The sequence below is a fragment of the Abramis brama genome, assembly GCF_963993115.1.
Source record: "Abramis brama genome assembly, chromosome: 4".
NCBI lineage: Eukaryota > Metazoa > Chordata > Actinopteri > Cypriniformes > Leuciscidae > Abramis > Abramis brama.
The window spans coordinates 5,785,892-5,811,046 of NC_139966.1; the positions used below are offsets into that span (position 1 = coordinate 5,785,892).

The 25,155-nt window shown below is 40.5% G+C and overlaps 1 protein-coding gene across 1 annotated transcript in view; it reads right to left on the bottom strand.

Moving 5' to 3' along the window:
- Positions 1-18,798, bottom strand: part of LOC311081512 (NACHT, LRR and PYD domains-containing protein 12-like) — a 52,139-nt gene extending 33,341 nt beyond the window's left edge. The window contains exons 1-2 of the mRNA XM_084112064.1: positions 18,699-18,798; positions 11,028-11,310 (exon numbers count right to left, since the gene is read on the bottom strand). Coding sequence (XP_083968190.1) covers positions 11,028-11,280 — 253 coding nt within the window. The 5' untranslated portion in view covers positions 11,281-11,310; positions 18,699-18,798. The remainder of the gene's footprint in view (positions 1-11,027; positions 11,311-18,698) is intronic.
- Positions 18,799-25,155: the final 6,357 nt, after the last annotated feature.

The window sequence follows — 25,155 nt, forward strand, 5'->3', positions numbered from 1 at the left end:
CCCAATGTTTATGAATTGTGATATAGTGTCGTAATTGTAAATATCTAAAGAGATCATTCGATCTCAGTGTAAACTTGTCACATAATTGAGAAAAAGATCTTAGGGTTTCTCCTTCCAGGCAGCTAACCCTAACCTCAACCTTAAACCTACCCATCCCCTCGCTGCCTGGAAGGCGCCGTTGGGGGCTAAAAACACCAAACACCTCAATACAATAGAGCACTGGAGAACTCGCCCCAGAGAGGTAGCCAGAAAGGTAGAAACTGTAGCCAATCAGCAAGCTCAAATATAGTCAGCTATGGGCGATTCTTTTAGCGCCCCAAGCTGTGGGCGCCCGTGCTAATCTCTATCAGACAGCGTCTATCGGCCTGGCTAGCTGTATGCGGGATGCTAATGCCTTGTTTTGCTTTCCGTGATTACTTTTTAAAACAACAAGCAGATCCAGCATGGATAGTTGAGGGAGTGAGGGAAGCAGAAACTGAGAAAGTAACTAAACAGTTTGAGTTCATTTCAAATGCAAATGGAAAGTGTGTGCAATTTGTTTGTTTTTGTGTAAGAATGCCTCAGCTTCGCGTCGGGGTCCTGATCAGCCTGTCGGGGTTGTATTTGCTATAACAACCGCCTCGCTCTACATTATTCTTTACATATATGACTTCAAACATTGTTTTACATTTTCAATGCTTTCATGCTCATTCCTTTTACAGTTTGACGATGGCCACATACCTACTATCCACTTAATAATGAATCAAGTGATTATCAAATAATTCACTCCATCGATTCAAAATTCTACGTGTTTTAATGGGCGTGCTTGCTGAAAATTCCATTCGAGCCATCTGAACTGGTGTGAACTGAGTGGAGGGCATTACCATGGAAACGGGGCGGCAGCTCAACTGATAAGCTGCAAAACTCCGTCTCTCACAGTTGTTTTAAATACTTTCAGGAAAGTTTAGTCCCTACAATTACACAACTATTACAAACAAATGTTTCTGACACTTTCTTTCATGTAAATGACTCGCTTCCGTTGAATATTTACTTTATAGAAATGGTTTAGTGTCTTCGAAAAAATCTGTTAGCATCTCAACCGTTAGGCTAAGTGAGTTAGGTTAAGGCTAGGTGAGTTAGGTTAAGCTGTAATCACATTGTGGGCCCTATTTTAACGATCTGAAACGCAAGTGTCAAAGCGCAAAGCGCAAGTAACTTTGTGGGCGGGTCTTGGCGCTGTTGCTATTTTCCCAGCGGGATAAATGACTCTTGCGCCAGGCGCAAATCTAAAATGGGTTGGTCTGAAGTAGCTTCATTATTCATAGGTGTGGTTTGGGCGTATCGTGAAATAAACCAATCAGAGCGACATCTCACATTCCCTTTAAGAGCAGGCGCGCTTTGTTCTAAAGCGGATTCCTATTATAACGGCGGATTTGCCAGGCGCGCGCCAGGAGCGGTTCACAGCCGAGGAGAGCAACGCTCTCGTCAGGGACGTTGGGGATGGAGAAACCCACCCAAATTAACTTCGGTTAAAAAGGCGTATGATAATTTGGGTAAATGTGTAAGCTAGATGTATGCTTTTATAACAAATTGTCTATCTATATTTCTATCTATCTATCTATCTATCTATCGTAATAATATATGATTTGCAAAAATGAAAACTGCTGCTTCTGTGTAGATGAGAGAATCAAAGTGTATGCGCGTTGTGCACACGCTACATTGATTATGGCCAAGCATGCGCCCTTAAAATAGCATATGAATAACATGCGCAACCCGCCACTGACTTTAAACTATTTTTTCCTGGTTAGTGGCGCAATTGTTTTCTAAACCTGCAAAATAGCATGAAGGAACGTTTGCGCCGGAACACGCCTCCTTTTTTGCGCTGAACCGCCCAGGGAGCGCAAGTTCATTCCCTAGTTTAGCGACGTGCTTTTGTGGAGGGAAAAGCGCGCTTTGCACGGTTGCAAAATAGGAATGATACATGCGTCGGTGTACAAAGTCAATTGCGCTGGGTGCAAGATAGGGCCCTGTATGTGTAGATGAGAGATTTTGATAGTTTTGTAAAGGTTTTGCTGGCAATTGGTCAATGGATGAATGGAAGTAAGCTAATTTATTTAACCTAAAAGTATGCACTGTACGGGTTAATTCATAGTTTTCACATGACGTCACTCAATCAAGCAAACATTTAGCCTACAATTTATCTATGACTGAAATCTTGCACGTATATGTAGAGGGAAAACTCCAGTGTATACTTCACATTTTGGACAACTATTGTTTTTTTACATTTACATTTTGGTTATTGTTTTCTTTCTCACTTTAGATGCTGGAGAAAAAACACCCAGGCTAAAGCATTCAAAGTGGAAACTTCTGTCTTGGCTCAGCAATCCTTGCGAGCCATGACTAACTCTTTCTAGCTCACATTTCAATCATTCATTTCTAAACCAGTAACTGAATATACAGCCTGATCTCACGGCAATTCGTACGAATTCTACGAGGTGGCTAATTCGTACAAATTCATACGACCTCACTCGTATGATACGGTACAGATTTTTACTAATTGCCCAATTCGTATGAATTCATATGAATGACCTACCCCTGACCCCGCCCCTAAACCTACCCATCACGTGGGTTTAGAGTTTAGACAAATTGTACAAATTCGTACGATTGAGGTTGTACGAATTCGTACGAATTAGCCACCTTTTTATCACTAGAACGAATTCGTACAAATTGGTCGTGAGATAGCGTTGGAATATACGAACTGTGATTTTTTTTTTTAGTATGAGAGCTTTTAGAGAATCATGATTTGTTCGTTAATAATGTTGCGTTCGTGTGCTTGACAAAAATGCTGCTTAATCTAGCAAGACTATTTATTTATTAACAGTCTACAATAATCATGCCAATTTTTTTTATTCTTCTTTGACAGACCCAAATTGGACATGTACACTTTAATATGTTGTTTCACAAATTAATTGTTTCACTAAGGTGACAAAGTGAGAACTGGTATTAGACACAAACAACTGATTTGATTGCAATAATATAATTTCAGTCCCCTTCCACTCTGAAAGCGAAGAAGAAAATAAAATGTAGCTAGTTTTGGCATTTTGTTGTTGTTTTAATCAAATGTACTTTTTATGTAATTAATTCAGTTTTCGGAGAAAAAAGAGATTTTGAGAAAAAAAATATTTTTATTAAATAACATTCGAAAAACCTGTATAAACTGAACACCAAAGAACAATATTAACTAGGCCTATGCAAATTATTAACAATATACACCCAAGTAAAATAAATAAATAGCCAAAGCTCTAACACTTCTTCAACCATAGATATACATAATAAAGGCTAGATGTCTTGCGGCGGAGTCTATAACGTCATCACCGGCGGCCATCTAGTCACAGGCAAGCTTTCTGGCGTGCTCTGTGGTACCTGATGTAAGGTGAGTGATCTGCACGAACACGAATACTCTTATCTCACTGAAATCTTGACGGATTTACAAACGGTTTGGTTTCTTACAAACGTTATTAACGTGGCTATAATTCTGAATGTTTGAACGTTGAAATCGCAGATTTTAATCGTGCAGCATAGTTGTGTATCACGGCTACTTGCGCAAGTTATCAAGTCTGATACCACAATCGAGCTGTTCAATTATATAGGTTTTACTGACACCAATAACGTTATGACAAGCGGTCAGCATAGAGGACGCACGGCAAGAGCGCGCAAATGGTTTTTCAGAATACTCAGTTCTCCTGTTATTTCAGTGTTGTATTTAACTTAAGGTAAGCCTATCTTCGATTCTCTGCTTATTTTTCATTTTTAACTTCACATAATTCTGTATTTTATTTAGACGCATTGCTACATTAATAAACAGGCGCGTGTGAAAATTATTATTGCTGTTTAATTGCACTTAAAGGTATAGTGGAGGGTCTTTCCGAATTTTAGATAAGACCCGCCCTCTCCACTTTTTGAATAAGTTTGATTGATTCACCAGAATGATTGACAATTAGGAGGACCAATAGTATAGGTGATCCACCCGGAAGTAAAAAAATCCTCCGCTATACCTTTAAGGATTGGCTCCTAGCTCGTTTCGATTCGGCCCATTTTCGCTTTATTGACTTAATTGCCGGACCGAGACAGCAACTTAAGAATAGATATAAATAGAGGAGTTTCAGGTCATTACTTCAGGACCAGCGGTCAGCATAGAGGACGCACGGCAAGAGCGCGCAAGTGGTTTTTCAGAATACTCAGTTCTCCTCTTATTTCAGTGTTGTATTTAACTTAAGGTAAGCATATCTTCGATTCTCTGCTTATTTTTCATTTTTAACTTCACATAATTCTGTATTTTATTTAGACGCATTATTATTGCAGTTTAATTGCACTTAAGTACTGGCTCCTAGCTAGTTTCGATTCGGCCCATTTTCGCTTTATTGTCTTAATTGCCGGACCGAGACAGCTGTTCTCACTCAAGCGGTGATAGCATTATATCTATATCTATGTAATTGCCGCGACAGCGGAAGCGTTCAGCTCTCGTGTTCAGCCTCCTCGTGTTCAGACCGACTCGGGTAAAGACCAGCGACTCCACCGAGCAAGGACACCAGAAAGGCACTCAAGTATCTCCTTTTCCCTTTCCCTTCCCACTTTTTATCTTATTTTTCACCTTACTCAAAATGTGCTTTCAATACATTCCTGTTATCTCTCGGCAACGCCCTTTCATCACGCGCAAAAGGCAGCGCAATACTGCTAATCTGCGTCCCATTCTCTCATCCTCACACACACCTCTCTCTCTTTCCGTGGGTCTATGGAATTGTCAGTCAGCAGTCAATAAAGCTGACTTTATTCCAGCCTTTGCATCTCATTCTACTCTTAGTATCCTGGGCTTGACTGAGACCTGGATTCATCCAGAAGACTCAGCAACCCCCGCTGCTCTCTCTAGCAATTTCTCCTTCTCTCACTCCCCTCGCCAGTCTGGGAGGGGTGGGGGTACAGGGCTTTTCATTTCTAACAATTGGAAATACTCAGTGCTCTCTTCTCTATGCAACAACAACTCATATGAATATCATGCTATTACACTTACAACTCCCAATAAGATCCATATTGTAGTCATTTATCACCCCCCAGGTCAGCTGGGTAACTTCGTAGAGGAGCTGGATGTGCTGCTGTCCTCTTTCCCTGAGGACGGCACCCCACTTCTAGTCTTTGGTGACTTCAACATTCATCTCGAAAAGCTGCATGCAACAGACTTCCAGACTTCATCTCTCTCCTAGCCTCTTTCGATTTCAAACGACTCATCACCACAGGAACTCACAAATCAGGCAACCAACTGGACCTGGTTTACACACGCAACTGCATCACAAACAACATTTTGGTGAGACCTCTCCATGTTTCAGATCATTTTCTCATTACTTTTCATACTACAACTCTCTGCCCCTGCACCTTCAACCCCACCACCAGTCACTTTCAGGCGAAACCTGCGCTCACTTTCTCCCTCCCATCTTTCCTCTGCCGTGTCATCTTCTCTTCCCCCACCCTCACAATTCTCATCTCTGGATGTGAATACCGCAACGGATACCTTATGCTCCACTCTAACCTCTTCTCTAGACAGTATCTGCCCTCTCTCCTCCAGGCCAGCACGCGCTACTCCCTCCAACCCCTGGTTATCTGAGGCTCTTCGTGAACACCGGACCGAACTCAGGGCAGCGGAGAGGAAATGGCGCAAATCAAAAGACACATCTGATCTGAGTATGTATAAATCTCTCCTCTCTTCCTTTTCTGTTGATGTTCATGCTGCAAAATCTTCATACTTCCACAACAAGATCAACAGCTCCTCCAACACACGATCACTCTTCAAGACATTCAACTCTCTCCTCTGTCCACCTCCACCACCACCCACCTCCTCTTTAACTGCTGACGATTTTGCGAACTTCTTCACCAACAAAACAAGAACTATCAGCAGTCAGTTCTCAGCTCCACACACACAGGAACTCAGTCTGACCCCTTCCACAGCCAATATCCCTCTGTCCTCCTTTTCTCCGCTAACCGAGGAAGAAGTATCTACACTTCTCTTCTCCAGTCATCCTACCACCTGTCCTCTAGACCCCATCCCCTCACACCTTCTACAAGCCATCTCTCCCACACTTCTACCAGCACTCACACACATCATCAACGCATCCCTACATACTGGCACTTTCCCTACAGCATTCAAGCAGGCTCGGGTTACTCCACTGCTTAAAAAAACAATGCTAAACACATCATCTGTAGAGAATTACAGACCTATCTCTCTCCTACCATTCATTGCGAAAACACTTGAAAGAGCTGTTTTCAACCAAGTAACATCCTTCTTGTCTCTAAACAACCAGCTGGATGTCAACCAATCTGGCTTCAAGAAAGGACATTCAACTGAGACTGCATTACTGCTGGTCACAGAAGCCCTACGGATCGCAAAAGCTGCTTCCAAATCTTCAGTCCTCATTCTCCTGGATCTGTCTGCTGCCTTCGACACTGTGAATCATCAGATCCTTATGTCCAGCCTCTCATCACTGGGCATCACAGGAACTTCACTCCACTGGTTCGAGTCCTATCTCACAGGTAGATCCTTCAGGACTGCATGGAGAGGCGAGGTATCCAGAGCACATCTACTGACCACAGGGGTTCCTCAGGGCTCAGTGCTGGGACCCCTCCTCTTCTCCATCTACACCACATCACTGGGACACATCATACAGGCACACGGTTTCTCCTACCACTGCTATGCGGATGACACACAGCTCTTCCTCTCATTTCAACCAGATGATCCCACAGTAGCTGCACAGATCTCAAGCTGTCTGGCGGACATCTCGACATGGATGAAGGAACATCACCTGCAGCTCAACCTGGCAAAGACTGAGCTTCTCGTCCTCCCTGCCAATCCATCTTTACAGCACGACTTCACTATCCAGCTAGATTCATCATCAATCACCCCATCAAGGTTGGTCAGAAATCTTGGAGTAACGTTTGATGACCAGCTGACCTTCACAGATCACATTTCAAAGACGGCTCGATCATGCAAGTTTGCACTGCACAACATCAGGAAGATCAGGCCTTTCCTAACTGAGCATGCAACACAACTTCTCGTCCAGGCCCTGGTCATCTCTAGGCTTGACTACTGCAATGCTCTTCTGGCTGGACTTCCATCACGTGCAACCAAACCTCTACAAATGATTCAGAATGCTGCAGCTTGTCTTGACTTCAACGAGCCCAAAAGGGCCCACGTCACTCCTCTATTCATCACTTTGGACTGGCTACCTCTCGCTGTTCGCATCAAGTTCAAGGCATTGACGCTTGCTTACAGATCTATCACATGCTCAGCTCCCTCCTACTTTCACTCACTCCTACAAGTCTACATCCCTACCAGAAACCTACGATCGATCAACGAGCGACGTCTCGTGGTTCCATCGCAGAGAGCCACAAAATCACTTTCCAGAACATTCTCAATCACAGTTCAATGCTGGTGGAATGCTCTATCCACCCTCATCCGGAATGCAGAATCCCTGGCAACATTCAAAAGACAACTGAAAACCCTTCTCTTCCGTGAGCACTTATCTTTATAAAAAAAAAAAAAAAAAAAAAAACTTTCATTTTCCTTTATTTCCTACCTTTCCTTTTCCCTTATGGCCTCGCTTATGCTGCTCTGAACAATGACTGAACTTCGTATTTTGAGCACTTCTTGCGTTGTTTTTTTGCCTCTTCACGATGACTCGCTTAATTTAGTCCTAATTTGTAAGTCGCTTTGGACAAAAGCATCTGCTAAATGACTAAATGTAAAAATGACTAAATGTAAATGATGCAGCAACTGCACGAACATATGGCGAGTCGGCAGAGGCGAGCGGACCAATCGGAGCGCTTGGTGCCTTGCCAGCCTCGAGCGCACCAAAGTAGGCGTGGCTGAAGAGTATAAATTCAGAAAAAACTCGCCATATGATAGATTTAATCTCCTTCAGCTCGAGCACTGGATAAGAAGCCTTCTCGCCGTCGACTAGCCCTTCAGCGCCTGGCTTTCCTCGCCCAAGCTGATCGTTTCCCTGTGGCATCCGACGAGATTTCCTTTCAAAGCCTTCTATCTAAAAGAGCAGAGCGCGTTGTTTCAAATGCCGCTCCCCATCTGCGAATCCTGCGGGATTCCCCTTCATGTGTCGGACCGACACACCCAGTGTGCTGTCTGCCTCGGTCGCCTTTCATGCGACAGCATCCCCGTCTCGGCGCTTCGATCCATGCTTCAATCTCGCTACGTCAGAGAGCGCGCCCACCCATCTTCATCAGAGGGATCCACGAGCGCGGTGATTTGAGTGCGTGCACGCCCGGTCCCTCCGCGCGTGCCTCACCTACACCTTCTGACACTTCTCCTGTGTTATTCACAAAGAGTGACCAACACTCCTCCCTCGAAGCGGCTGCACTCGTCTCTTTCGGCGGATCTGCAGAGGACCTGGATGAAGCTGTTTCTGTGGCGGCGTCTGAGTGTGAGGATTGGTCGGGCTCCGTGGAATCGACACCAGAGCGAGTATTGACGCCAAACTTCTCCGCGTTATCACTCGCGCTGTCGACGAACTGGGTCTCGACTGGCTTTCCCCAGAAGAGCCTGCTAGAAGCCGCCTTGATGAATGGTTCCTGCCGGGGCACCCTGCCAGCGTGCTGCTCCGTTTTTCCCCGCAACAGGCTCCCTGCCAGCGTGCCGCTCCGTTTTTCCCCGAGGTCCACAATGAGCTCACTAAATCCTGGCGCGCGCCCTTTTCAGCGCGAACGTGCTCTTCTGCTTCCACTACGCTCTCATCTGTTGATGGCGCTGAAGAGAAGGGCTATGTGAAGCTCCCGCGCCTTGAGGAAGCGGTCGCCGCTCATCTGTGCCCTCCCACTGCAGGCAGTTGGAGAACGAAAGCGACACACCCGTCTAAGCCATTCAGAACTACTTCCGCTATTGCCGGTCGCGCCTGCGCCGCCACTGGTCAAGCACATGGGCCCATCATTTGTCACACACCCCTGCACCCAAACGCTATTTTAACAGTGACCCACACAAAACAAATCGAACAAATCTCCACACATAATCCCCTGTCAGGTCGAGCTCCCGAATCTGGGTGCTTCGCCTCCAGATATGATGCAGCCGCTGGCTAATCGGGCTCTGGCTTGGCAAGCCATTCCCGAAGTATTTGGGTGATGAATATCATAATGAACGGTTACTCGCTTAAATTCGCCCGCAGACCTCCACGCTGTCGTGCCATAACTCACACTTCGGTAGGAAGCACTATGGCTCATTTCCTCCGCTCCAAAGTATCGAGTCTGCTAGCAAAAGGGGCTATCGAGATAGTTCCCACATCACAAAGTGAGTCGGGCTTCTACAGTCGTTACTTTCTCGTCCAGAAGAAAGACGGCAGCCTGAGACCCATTTTAGATCTCAGACACCTGAACTGGGCCCTCATGTTCTCAGTCACGTGACCTGTGCGGTGGCCTGAAGGGCAAAACAATGGGCCGCATGGTGGCTTGGTTATCAGCATGATGAATAAATTATATTAACATTAACTGTATCCAGAAAGAGAGCAGAGAATGTGACCGATATTAGCGCTAGTTTAAGCACTCTCACCAACACCCCTGTTAAAATCACGTAAGCTGACGACACTGCGATATGAATCTCTTACATTGAATCTGCACTTTGTTGTTTGTGACGGGAGAATTCACGAGTTTCAGTCAAAATTTTGACAGAGAGCACGCACTGAACAAAACTCTTCATTTCAACGATGACTAATCTGAACGCCTCTGATTGGCAAATGACATTCAACAGAAACAGGGGATTTGTTATAATGCTCAACGCTGCAAAATGAAATCTGACGGAATTCTGCTGTCAAATGGATCGAATAAACATTATACATTTGTAGTTTGTTTAACCAATATTTTATACTTTCTGGGTTTATTTATTTTTCCAAACTTTTCCAGGCCTGGAATTTTTGCTTTATTTTAATTCCATGACTTTTCCAAGTTTTTCATAACTGTACGAACCATGTTATCTTATTATTATGAACATAAATTTAAAGTGCATTTACCAAAATTCATCATGAAAGATCTATTGTAAAATACACGATTGATGTTTGCTTCAGCATTAGATACTGATATATTTTTAGGCTAACTTATTGTTGCACTTCGTCTTATAGCAGGGACATGCAGGCATCTTTAAATTTGAACAACAACAGCACTGTGAGTGTGTTTACAAAGCAAGCACATCAAATAATGATCTGCTTTGCACTCATGTTGTACGGGACATGTGAATGTCTTTTATTTATTCCACAAGTTTTGACGCACATCTTCTTGTCTTGTATTCACACTCGAAATCCATATAGTTCCTTTTCACTGTTTATTCTTCCAAGTCAATAAAGAATCACATTTCTTACATACTGCATAATCGTCTTGCACAGCGATGTCTTCTCAACAACTTATTTGAAGAGGTACTATACTTGAGGCAATTTATGCTATATTATAATAATCGGTCAAAAGCTTTGTGTTCTCCCACTGTGCGTCTGCACTTATTGTATGCGCATCAAACTTTTTGTCTAATACGATTTTATTTAGCCTATATTGTATTGTGGTTTTCTTACAATGACAACATTACATGCAGTTAATACTTTATTAGACACTGATAATTATGTTAATTATATATTTTTAAATGTAACATACTGTAATAATCTAGAAGCATATTTAACAATTAAAACAACAATTTAACAAAAGTGTTTATGAGCAATTTGGTCTGGCCTATAGATACAGTATGTTGTTCCATGCGCCATCTGGTGGATATACTGTGAATCACAACACATTTATTTAAAAAAAAAAAACAAAAAAAACGTGCTGACAGGATTCAGCGGCATGTCATGTGAAAAATGTGCATTCTTAATGGCCACATCTGTATATTTTTGTTTCTGTGTTTCTATGTACAGACAGTGATTGTTATTTTTCCCAGCTCTGTTTTGAATGAGCTCCAACAGCGGTACATGTCTTCATATTGCCTGTCAATTACGTTACAGTCAGAGTGAATTAAATGTTACCTTGCTTGTGATTGTTCTCCAGCTGCTCAGCCAGATTATTTTGGTTTATCTTCTTCAGGATCTCAACTGTGATCTTCACAGCTTCTTCTGATCCAAAACACTCCATCTTATCCACAGTTTTCAACCTATCTGCATTCTCCATTTCAGATTTTGATATACGCTCATGCTTCTTTAATTGCCATTGAAACTCCTTTAGATCATCTTCACTCAGGTCCTTTAGTGAGTTCAGAAGCAGATCTTCAACAGACGCCATCGTCCTTCACTGATTTACACAGATTCACAGCTGCAGGACAAAAAGAAAAAGATCTGAAGTAGTTTCACTCCTAACATTTGGACCTAAGCACTCAAATGTTATTTGGATTATGAAATGAAGCTGTGATTGGATCTGGACTCTCACTGAACTAATACAAATTCTTCTGTTGAAGAAGTCCTATAATGATCCTTATTACAAGATCGTCTAAACCGGTGGAGCGAACGCTGGCGCTGTTAGCAGCCGCTGCTCTGAGGAACTTTGAACGATTTAACGTTTTTTAACGTTTCTAGCTTTTAGACTACCTTTTTAGTTCACTGTGTTTTATTCACCTGCCTGGACTGCATACAATTTTTGTACGTTTGTGCACGATTTTGGATTCACCGAGATTCACTGAGATTTTGCTGCTACCTGAGACTGTTGCCGGCATTCCTGGATTCCTGCTCACCTGTCAATTTGGTTTGCGGCTGCCAGACTTTTTTTCTATCCTCCTTCAGCTGCGGCAATGATGATCGTCAAACTGATGGATTTCAATTGTGTGGATTGTCCTTTGCTCAATCTTCCATCCTGTGTATCCGCTCTATCACTACTCGGCAGCGGAATTGTTGCAGCTAAGCGTGCACTACGGCGAGCCTCCGTCTGCTTTAAAACTACATCAGGATATTGCTTTTACACCACGCCGTAAATATGTTCATCGTGGATCTCGCCGGAGTTTTAAGGTTGTCTCTCCAAGTGGAATTCCTTCCATTTGGTCTACAAACCCTCGTCCTCCAAGGAAACATGTTCGGACTATTGATCACAGTGTCTTAGTCAAGCCAACTAAGACGATCACCTCTGTCAACGGTAAGAACAATCTTTCATTTGGACTATGGAATATTCGATCAATCTCTGATAAAGGTCCTTTCGTGAATGATCTGCTGCTTGATCGTAAGTTCGACTTTCTTTGTCTTACTGAGACTTGGCAAAAAAGTAATGACTTTTACCATTTGAACCATTCTGTTCCTCCTGGATATGCTTCTATCTGTAAACCACGCACTGTTGGCCGGGGCGGGGGGGTTGCAGCACTATATAAGGAAAAATGGAAAGTTACTACTCTTCCTGAAACTGATTATACTTCCTTTGAATCTGTTGCTTTGCAAATCAATGGATTCATACCAACTATCATTTCTATTGTATACAGGCCTCCGAAGGCCAATTCTGTATTCCAACAGGAATTTTCAACATTTTTAACTTCTCTTTGTTCATTGTCTCCAAACGTGATTTTGGTTGGTGATTTTAATATCCATGTGGATAATATAGAAAATTCATGTTCTAGGGAGTTTTTATCATGCCTAGATAGTTTTGGACTACAGTAATTTATCAATGTCCAAACTCATTCAAAAGGTCATACTCTTGATTTGGTCTGCTGTTCAGGTGTGATTCCTGGAAATTGCACTACTTCTGACTTATCACTGTCAGACCACTTGCTGGTGTCTTTCAATGTCTCTTTATCTGTGTTTAAGCCTAATTTGAGTCGTACAATCACATTTCGTAATATTAAGAACATTGATCCCTCAATTCTTGGGGAATGTTTGTCCACACTTCCCTACAAAGACCATTCAGGGAATCTTGATGATTTAATCCAGCATTACAATGACAATCTTCAAATGATCCTTGACACTTGTGCCCCATTGAAAACCAGGAATGTTTCGTTTGTCAACTTCGTCTGCTAAAAGTCAAGGGGTGTCGTTTAGAACGCTTGAATTCCAAGACTGGACTTGTAGTTCATAAAGATTTGTATGCTGATCACATGCAAGTTTATAAGAATTGCACTTTCCACAGCGAAATCAGATTATTATGCAGGTTTAAAGGGGTGGTAAAACACGATTTCACTTTTCTAACTTTAGTTAGTGTGTAATGTTGCTGTTTGAGCATAAACAACATCTGCAAAGTTACAACGTTCAAAGTTTAAAGCAAAGGGAGATATTTGCTTTTAAAGAAATCAATTTCTAAGAACTACAGAAACAGCCGATAGGGACTACACGACATTCCTGTGGGCTTGCTGACATCACTAAGCCCAATATTTACATAAACCCCTCCTCTGGGAACACAATACATAAAGGGGGCGAGGACATTTTATGTTGCTTTGGAGAAGAGTTGTTGTGGTACTGGAGTGTCGTTGCCGCTATGCCATCTAAACGCTGTTATTTTCACCCAGATTGCAGGTCCACTTTATTCAGTCTTCCTAAGGACGGTTACAATTTATTTTTAACTCGGTCCCTCATAATTATAATCCAAATGTTGCACATTTTCCAGAGGAAAGCTTACATCTACAATGTAGGATTCGCAAACGGCTTGTCCTGAAACATGGAGCAGTTCCAACTTTAAAAACAGAAGCTGTTGTTTACGACCAACAACCTGTAAGTATGATTTTTTCGTTGATGTGTTTTCCTGTAATAGTTTGTATTGTTAATTGTACGTTGTAGCGAGGAAGTAAACGAAAGACAACGCAGTTTGTCTCCACAAACCAGTTTGTTAAATGCTAATTCATACTTATCTGACAAACACATACAAACTTGTGTTTAATATCACCAGCGCAGCGAACTTGGAATGTTCGTGGCTGTTGTCGTTTATAAGTGATCACTGTAAATAGCTTTTATGTATTGTTTATCTACAGGCATGCTAAACATGGTTTGTGTTTGATTTGGCTACTGTTGTAAAGCCAATGTTTAGTGTTCGTATTGGGTTAATAGTTCTGGTGACAGATATTTAGCTACAATCGTTTTAAATATACAAAAGTAACAGTCAGTGTCATATAGCGATCACAATAGATCTGCATTTTTAAAAAATAAAAAAACATACCTTTCTGAAACGTCCTTTAACAGCCGTTCTTGAACAGGTTCTGCTCAAACTGGTATGGGAATATTAACGCCATTGTTTACTTTAGCACAAACTACCGGTAAGGGTAAGGGGCGTTTCGGAAACAACATGCACTTGGCGGTTAGCGAATCACAACACACTGGGCCAGCTAACCAATCTGAGCCCATTGCGTATTTTTGAGGGCGGGGCTTCATAGAACCCGGAATCATCAGACCGTTTTTACAAGGAGGGACAGAGCAGTGTAGAATAATGGTTAAATATGTGAAAAATAATGCGAATTTTTAAAAACGAAGCATGAACACATATTACAGTGAACCCCACAAACACAATCAAGCCTTCGAAAAAAGGCGTTTTACCACCCCTTTAATTGGATCTGGTGTAGGAAACCAAAAATCTCTATTCTCTGTGGTTAACACTATTTTAAAGGTCCCGTTCTTCGTGATCCCATGTTTCAAACTTTAGTTAGTGTGTAATGTTGTTGTTAGAGTATAAATAATATCTGTAAAATTATAAAGCTCAAAGTTCAATGCCAAGCGAGATATTTTATTTAACAGAAGTCGCCTACATCGAACGGCCCGTTTGGACTACATCCCTCTACTTCCTTCTTTAATGACGTCAGTAGAACAGTTTTTTTGACGGACCTCCGCCCACAGGAATGCTCCCTCAACTCTACCGAAATTCGTTTATGTACTTGCGCACTTCTTATGCTGTTTACTCAGCTCTTACGGTGGTTTTCTGAAGTAAAACTGACGCTTCATCTTTTGTGTGATGTACAATAAACTTTATTAAACTCATCAGTATATGTTTGATCATCATTTGGACCTGGTCTGAAACAGCAGACTTGTAGGCTATTAATAAATAATGGATACATACAAGCAGATGACAAATACGTTATAATAACCGTAATTAAAGTACTAAACTATACCTGTTTCATCTCTATACAGCACTCTGACTCTGTAGGCATTATTGTCCGACTTGAAATGAACACCATTACTGAGAGTTTCTGATATTATCATCATTCCGTGAGATGAGATTGTCCTGAGAGACTGAGCGCGAGCTCATGAAGCTCCGCCCCCTGGGTCGTCCAGCAGCAGCTTATTTGCATTTAAAGGGCACACACTAAAACAGCGCGTTTTTCTGAGCCCCAAAAAATGACAATTTAAACGTGCTGTAAAAAATTATCTGTTGGGTATTTTGAGCTGAAACTTCACATACACACTCTGGGGACATCAGAAACTTAATTTACATCTTGTGAAAAGGGGCATAATACGGGACCTTTAAAGCCACCTGAGTGTTCTAACTGGCATATAAACTCTACAGAATTGTGTGAAGCATTTATGCTCTTTTTTAATAAGAAAATTGAACACATCCACCAGCAATTGGTTTCACCAAACCCTGATCGGAACATAACTCATTCTAGCTTTGCGCCATCTCCCTTATTTTCATTTTCTGCTTTTAAAATTCCAACAGTTGAGGACATTTGTTCCATTGTACAAAAATCTAAATCTGTCACGTCAACTGGATCCATTACCGACTCACTTGGTTAAAGCTGGTTTATCATTTCTTTCCTCTTTAATCACTGATATTATGCATGCATCACTTCTTACTGGTACTGTCCCTACTGCACTTAAAACTGCTGTTATAACACCTATTCTTAAGAAACCTGGGACAGACACAAAGAATTTTGCTAATTTTCGACCTATTTCAAATCTGCCGTTTTTGTCAAAAATCCTGGAAAAATGTTTTGCTCTTCAGCTCCATGAACATCTCTCTTGCAATAGTTTATATGAGCAGTTACAATCAGGGTTTCATGCTTTTCACAGTGTTGAAACTGCACTTGTAAAGATTTCTAATGATCTATTACTAGCGGCTGATGCTGGTCTTCTGTCAATACTTATACTTCTTGACCTTAGTGCAGCATTTGACACCATTTCACATCCCATACTTTTGAGCAGGCTGGAATCTATTGGAATTACTGGTATGGCTTTAAGCTGGTTTCGTTCTCATCTCACAGATCGCATTCAATTTGTACAACTTAAACAGTTTAAATCAAAACCCACTTATGTTGTCACTGGTGTTCCCCAGGGCTCTGTTTTAGGACCTCTTCTGTTTATTATCTATCTTTTACCTATTGGCAGCATTTTTAGGAAATATGATATCCATTTTCATTGTTATGCCGACGACACCCAACTTTACCTGTCTTCTAAACCTTCTTCAAAGTTTCCCTCTTCTGCTCTTGGTGAGTGCTAAAGTGAATTAAAAAATTGGTTTTCAAGTAATTTTCTAAAATTGAACAGCAGTAAAACAGAAATTCTTCTTGTTGGTTCAAAAAATACAATAAGTAAGTCGAATATTTCTTCTGTGGAAATAGATAACTGTTCTGTTCCTCTATCGAATCAGGTCAAAAGTCTGGGTGTCATTTTTGACACAACTCTGTCTTTTGAATCTCACATTAATAGAGTTACCCGTTCTGCATTTTTCCATATTCGCAATATAAATCGTCTGCGTCCTGTCCTTTCACTCAAGAGTACTGCTACGCTTGTGCATGCTCTTGTAACATCAAGAATCGACTATTGTAATGCTTTGTTTTATGGGCTTCCTTCAAAATCTCTTCATAAATTACAGTTAGTACAAAATGCTGCAGCTCGAGTCATTACCAAAACTTCCACTTTTGAACACATTTCTCCTGTTTTACAGAAGTTGCATTGGCTCCCAGTTAAATTCCGTGTGAATTTTAAAATTTTACTTTTAACTTACAAAGCACTTAACAATTTGGCTCCTTCATATCTTCAAGATCTTCTTCATATACACACTCCTTCCCGCACTCTAAGATCTGCTTCTGCACTTTCACTTGTTCTGCCACGTACTCGGACAACTTCTATGGGGTCACGAGCTTTTGGCTATGCTGCTCCCCATTTATGGAACTCTCTTCCTGTAGAAGTTTGCAACAGTTCTAGTCTCTCAGTTTTTAAATCTTGTCTTAAAACGTATCTGTTTAGGCAGGCTTTTATGTGATTTAATGTTTGTTGCTGTACTGGTTTGATTGTTTAATGTCTTTTTTTATGAATTTTGTAAGGTGTCCTTGAGTGCCATGAAAGGCGCCTTTAAATAAAATATATTATTATTATAAGATAATATAATAACACAAGATAATATGAGTCTCAGGTGTCCCATAGAATGTGAATTTAATTATTTAAAAAGTCAGCGGTTCCTCACACAAGAGTCACACAAACACTGACACACAAAAACAGGCAGACGTGCGTCAAGCTCAAAGTGAGGTAAAAAGATGTGCAAGCAGAGGTTTGACACATAATGTTTCTGTGGACAGACTGAATTATGAATAATATACTGTCACATGATCTAAATTATTTATTTAAAATAAAGATTCTGAGATGAATGTGTGTATTAATAAATAGAGAAATGAGATACAGTCTGATTTGAGAGACATACAGTATGAGGTATCAGAAAGCTGTGTTGATTAAATCTGCTAAAATTACTGTAAGAGATCAAATAATTGCTTTGAGTTTTGTTAGCAATCAAAAATATTATACACAATGTGTCAATGCTGTTTGATAAGTCTAGATCAATGTGAATGGATTCATGACACTGTTAAATCTATACAGTACAGGTCAAAAGTTTGGAAACATTACGATTTTTAATATTTTTGAAAGAAGTCTCTAATGCTTATCAAGGCTGCGTTTATTTGATCAAAAATACAGAAAAAAACCACAGTAATATTGTGAAATATTATTACAACTTAAAATAATAGTTTTCTATTTGAATATACTTTTTTTTTTTAAATGTATTCCTGTGATGCAAAGCTGAATTTTCAGCATCATTACTCCAGTCTTCAGTGTCACATGTGACATCCAGTCTTTCACATGATCCTTTAGAAATCATTCTAATATTCTGATTTATTATGAGTGATGGAAACAGTTCTGCTGCCTAATATATTTGATGAATAAAAGGTTAAAAAGAACTGCATTTATTCAAAGTAAAAAAAATTTTTTCTTTACTATCACTTTTTATCAATTTAACACGTCCTTGCTGAATAAAAGTATTGATTTATTTAAAATTATTTTTACTGACCCCAAATTACTGACCAGTAGTGTATATTGTTGTTACAAAAGATTTATATTTTTAAAAAATGTGCTTCTTTTTTTTTTTTTTTACTTTTTATTCATTAAAGTATCCTAAAAAATTATCACAGGTTATGAAAAAAATATTAAGCACCAGAACTGTTTCCAACTTTGATAATGAATCATCATATTAGAATGATTTCTAACGGATCATGTGATAGACTGGAGTAATGATCCTGAAAATTCAGCTTTGCATCACAGAAATAAATGATCATTTAAAGTATAATAAATTGAAAACCAATTATTTTAAATTGTAATAATATATCACAATATTACATTTTTTTTTTTTCTGTATTTTTGATCAAATAAATGTAGGCTTGATGAGCAGAAGAAACTTCTTTCAAAAACATTAAAATAGTAATGTTTCCAAACTTTTGACCTGTACTGTATATGTCAGTATTTTATAAAGTAGAATTTACTAACCATGAATAATGACGGTGAAGATGTGTCTTGTTCCTCCACTGAACTTGAACTGTCTTGAGCAGAAGTTGCTTTGAAACTCCTTTCAATTCTGCGTTATCATAAAGGACTGTGGAGGGGGAGTTTTTTCTTCAGAACTTAAACCTGTTATAACCTGCTGCTTTTTCATAAAACTAATAGAACCAGTTTTTCGAAAAAGGACTCATCAAACTATCTGTAGAATCAGTCTGTCGTCAAAAGACCTACACATGACATATCTGAAATTACAGGTAAAAAGAGACAAACAACACTGAAAATACAGATAAACAGAGACAGACAGACATACAGCACTGAAACACTGAAATATATAGTTCAGACACAGACAGACAGGTAAATAGACAGACAGCACTGATATATATATAGTTAGGAGACAGACAGACAGACAGGTAAATAGACAGACAACACTGATATATACAGTTAGGAGACAGACAGACAGACAGACAGACAGGTAAATAGACAGACAGCACTGATATATATATAGTTAGGAGACAGACAGACAGACAGGTAAATAGACAGACAACACTGATATATATAGTTAGGAGACAGACAGACAGCACTGATATATATAGTTAGGAGACAGACGGACAGACAGACAGCACTGATATATATATATAGTTAGGAGACAGACAGACAGACAGACAGCACTGATATATATATATATATATATAGTTAGGAGACAGACAGACAGACAGAGAGACAGCACTGATATATATAGTTAGGAGACAGACGGCACTGATTTGTATAGTTAGGAGACAGACAGACAGACAGCACTGATATATAGTTAGGAGACAGACAGACAGACGGGTAAATAGACAGACAGCACTGATATATATAGTTAGGAGACAGACAGACAGACAGGTAAATAGACAGACAGCACTGATATATATAGTTAGGAGACAGACAGACGGGTAAATAGACATACAGCACTGATATACATAGTTAGGAGACAGACAGACAGACAGACAGGTAAATAGACAGACAGCACTGATATATATAGTTAGGAGACAGACAGACAGACAGGTAAATAGACAGACAACACTGATATATATAGTTAGGAGACAGACAGACAGACAGACAGCACTGATATATATATAGTTAGGCGACAGACAGACAGACGGGTAAATAGACAGACAGCACTGATATATATAGTTAGGAGACAGACAGACAGACAGGTAAATAGACAGACAGCACTGATATATATAGTTAGGAGACAGACAGACAGACAGACAGGTAAATAGACAGACAGCACATATAGTTAGGAGACAGACACGGGTAAATAGACATACAGCACTGATATATATAGTTAGGAGACAGACAGACAGGTAAATAGACAGACAGCACTGATATATATAGTTAGGAGACAGACAGACAGACAGGTAAATAGACAACACTGATATATATAGTTAGGAGACAGACAGACAGACAGCACTGATATATATAGTTAGGAGACAGACAGACAGACAGCACTGATATATATATATATATAGTTAGGAGACAGACAGACAGACAGACAGAGAGACAGCACTGATATATATATATATATAGTTAGGAGACAGACAGAGAGACAGCACTGATATATATAGTTAGGAGACAGACAGCACTGATTTGTATAGTTAGGAGACAGACAGACAGACGGGTAAATGGACAGACAGCACTGATATATATAGTTAGGAGACAGACAGACAGCACTGATATATATAGTTAGGAGACAGACAGACAGACGGGTAAATAGACAGACAGCACTGATATATATAGTTAGGAGACAGACAGACAGACAGGTAAATAGACAGACAGCACATATAGTTAGGAGACAGACAGACGGGTAAATAGACATACAGCACTGATATATATAGTTAGGAGACAGACAGACAGACAGACAGGTAAATAGACAACACTGATATATATAGTTAGGAGACAGACAGACAGACAGACAGCACTGATATATATATATATATAGTTAGGAGACAGACAGAGAGACAGCACTGATATATATATATATATATATAGTTAGGAGACAGACAGAGAGACAGCACTGATATATATATATATATAGTTAGGAGACAGACAGAGAGACAGCACTGATATATATAGTTAGGAGACAGACAGCACTGATTTGTATAGTTAGGAGACAGACAGACAGACAGCACTGATATATAGTTAGGAGACAGACAGACAGACGGGTAAATGGACAGACAGCACTGATATATATAGTTAGGAGACAGACAGACAGACAGACGGGTAAATAGACAGACAGCATTGATATATATAGTTAGGAGACAGACAGACAGACAGGTAAATAGACAGACAGCACTGATATATATAGTTAGGAGACAGACAGACAGGTAAATAGACAGACAGCACATATAGTTAGGAGACAGACAGACGGGTAAATAGACAGACAGCACATATAGTTAGGAGACAGACAGACAGACGGGTAAATAGGTGTGTTGAACATCGGCTGCTGCTCAATGAAACATGAAGTCGGACACTTTCTGCTTCCCGTAGTGGCGCTCACATGATGTTTGCATACTTTATAATAGCTAAATAAATGCAATATTTGTCAAATACACAGACGTTACAGATACGTTTCCATTTAATACTTTGTGTACTGCTTATAATAGATTGAAAATAGATTCCAATTCTGGAATTGAATACTTGAGGTCAGGAATCGGATACTTGTTATAAAATAAAATTTTCGATTGCTCTTATCGATTCCTTTGTGAGAATTTCAAATGACTTTAAACAATTCAAGCGCGAGACGACTTGCGCGTTGTTACCTGTGCTTAGCACACATCCAAAACGTGCGCACAGAAAAAGTTATTTTTAATTTGATTTTGAACCACTGAAGTGTGGTGTTCAGTCCTGCAGGTACTAGGTACTACAAGTTCTAACCAGCATGCACTGCTTCAAGTCAGCAACTGATTGGTCTGCACAGCGCTGAAGTCAAACAAGCCTTTTGTTTGTCTTCCCTCAGTTAGTTTGTTGCCAAGGTTGTTGAATTGTGTCATTCTGTTCAGCCGTGCTCACCTCATCATCTTCAGTATTTAACCCCCTGAGCCCGAACGTGCGCTCTGCTGGATTTTTTCCGCATGACAGCATAAACAACTTAAAATACGCTGTCATTTTTGGCCATACATCATAAGTCATTAAACATCATTATAAACTATAAAGGGTCTACTTGTATTTGTGTACACTCACAATAAAGCAAATCCTTGTGTTTTTGTAAAATAAAGAAAATAAACAGGGTGTGCTTTCAGCTGTCGCTGTCTCCACAAGAAACTTTCTGAAACTTTCTGAATAATGAACCGAATTTCAGCTAATACTTATCGCACAAACATGAAACGTACGTCTAAAGAAAGCTTGAAATGTCTACTTTTAATTAAAATAATTCACATTTAAAACAAATATTCCTCTGCAATGTAATCTGTATGAAACTGTTGAGATGTACAATTTCTGATGTGTTCTATCTATTCATCATATAATGTGTTCTATCTATTCATCAGATAAGGCGATCTATGCAAAATGGTAAACGCCCCAACAATGCCTTAAAAAGCGTCAATATCCATTTCTGAGCTTTTTAATTGGAACGCAACAACTGTACACAAACGCACCAGCCGAACTCACTCGCTCTTTCTCTCAACCCGGTGTTGTGCTGAATTCTGACCCCCGCCAAATAATTACCCCCCTAGCATTGGTAGGTTTAGGATTAGTTGTGGGGGAGGAGTTAGGATTAGGGATGGGGTTAGGATTAGGCAATCAGGTACTGACTTTAAAGAGGGGGGAATAATTTGGCAGAGAGTCGAAATTCGGCACAACACCAGCCTTTTCCGAACTCACTGCATTAACCCTATAACTGCCGGTGCAAAATAAAACAGCAATTTCACAACAATTATAAAGTGTCTGTGCGTTAAACTATTAAAAGTAATTAATTCAGGTAGGACACCACTGAAGGCCTAGGTGTGAAATGCACCGCCCGCTACTGATCTGTGTGTGTGTGTATATATATATATATATGTATGTATGTATGTATGTGCAGTGTAAATAAGGCCTACACAATCATGTTACCACAAAAACACCACCAAAACCAATTTATGCCTGCTTAATAGGGCTGGGCGATATATCGCATGACATTGTTAGGCGCATCTCGTCAGTAAAGCCAATTCCTTGATTAGTAGTAAATCGCCATCACCTGCTTTCAGATGGAGCGGCATTTACTACACAGAGCCATAGTTCACTGACAAGCTGAGCCATATCGCATTAATTATCGCAGGCGATACGTCCGTGATAATTAATGCGATATGGCTCAGCTTGTCAGTGAACTACGGCTCTGTGTAGTAAATGCCGCTCCATCTGAAAGCAGGTGATGGCGATAATCAAGGAACCGGCTTTACTGACGAGATGCACATAACAATGTCATGCGGTATATCGCCCAACCCTACTGCTTAACCCACATGCTCAGCTCATTGCGACCATTTAACGGAATATTACAGTTAAAACAACCTGAACTGCTACAATAACAAAATAACACTTGACAACTGCGACTAATTATCAAACCTTTTAAATCACGAGCAAAATATTTAATTGTACCTTTAGCCTCAGTAGAGCTGCAGTCTTCTCTTCGATGAGTGAAACCTCCTCAGCAGTAACGTTTCAAATGCCAGCTGAAAATACATTATTCAGCGTTGAGAAAGTTTGCGGCCCCAAATGTTAGTGGATGTTTTAAGGCAGTCAGAACCACTGGCATGGCTTGAAAAACACTGGAGTAATTTGAAAGAAGTTTGTCCAACATCATTTTCTCATCCTGTCCTTTGCACAGTGTTTGCCAAAACTGACGAGCAACGGTGAACTGACACTCCACCATTCCATTAGTAGTTGCACTTTCCCCGCATTAAAAAAGTTTTTACTACCAGGGTCCAGTGCATCCAAAGCTGCCATGTAGTTGCTATTACGTTCGCTGAAACGCACAGACATTTCTTGCTGGCCTGTCGCTGCCGTTTCGGAGGGGCAGGAACCGCATCATCTGCACCTATACTTTCAGCCCACAGTTTCGCAAACTCTACATCTGATCGTAGACTTTCAATGCAAGAAGCAGCGCTGCCAATGAGCCAAATTGCCGTCATTAGATCTGTTTGGTCAGCTTGCAGCATCCTATTCGGTGGATCCACAGGCACAACATTTTGTACATCACACAGGCAAGAAATTTGAAAGTGGGTTCTGTGACGGCCTTGTAAAGTCCACCAGCTTCAATTTTTTCTTGTGGTTGCGATTTCATTCAGAAAATCCACAAGTGTGTTGTGTGATTTCAAGATGTCCAGTCCATCATTGATCCAGCAGCCTTTTAAGCTTCTCTCCCTTATACTGTGCAGCTACAGTGGGCTCTCTCAGAGATTTGTAAAGTGCATTGCAATTGGCAGAAAAACCTTCAACAGCGCTCTCGGGTGAAACTGCATGTTCTATAACCAGATGTAACTGATGATTAAAACGGTGAATGTAGGGCACTTCTCTGTTTAATTTGTTTTGAATATGTTTCTGCATGCCTCCTTCTCTTCCAGACATAACGCTGGCCACGTCATAACATTGTATTATAACATAAGTATATATTTAATATAATAATAATTTAATATTATTTTATTTTAAGCCTGGTTCACACGGGACAATTTTAAAATTGTCGTCCGATTTTCCAAACCTGAGGGACCCCACACACGGCGATAAAAAAATCACGGGTCTAACAGTTTTGGTCGTACAGTGTGTGGTGTGCAGCCACACGGCAAAATCAACACATCACACACGAACAGATTTGACTCCCAAGCATTCCCAGGTCAGACGTGAAATCTCGCAAAATCCCTTGAGATCAAACGTGACTTCAGAGTAAACAATCATGGCGGATGAAGAGGATGCAGTGGCGATAGTTTGTAGTTTGTTTTTAACTGAAAAAAAACGTAATCAAAAGAAAAGGCGATGGTCAAAGAAGTGGAGACAACGCAAGCATGGACTATACTTGACTATATTTTGATTTTGTTTCCCGGTGCTTCCTCGCCGCCTCGTCACCTCGCTTTCTGATTGGCTACACGCCACAGTCCACAGGCTGCATGCTCGTTTGTCCCCGGGGGACACCCCACACGAGGAGAATCGGGCTAAATAAATCCAACATGTTGGATATCCCCGATTTGAGATCGGAGCGGTCCCGACGTCCTTCCGAGCAGACGAGAGCAGTCTTAACACACCACACACGGCAGGAATATTTGATCAGATTATTTTATGATAATCGGAGCATCCTTAAGATTGCCGGAAGGGGTGAATCGGGGCTAAAATCGGCCTAATTATCCTGCCGTGTGAACCAGGCTTTATTTGAATCAAACTTGTAAAGGATGTCAGAAGCGGACGGTCAAAGGGCTAGCTTTCTTTACGTTACAAGAAAGCT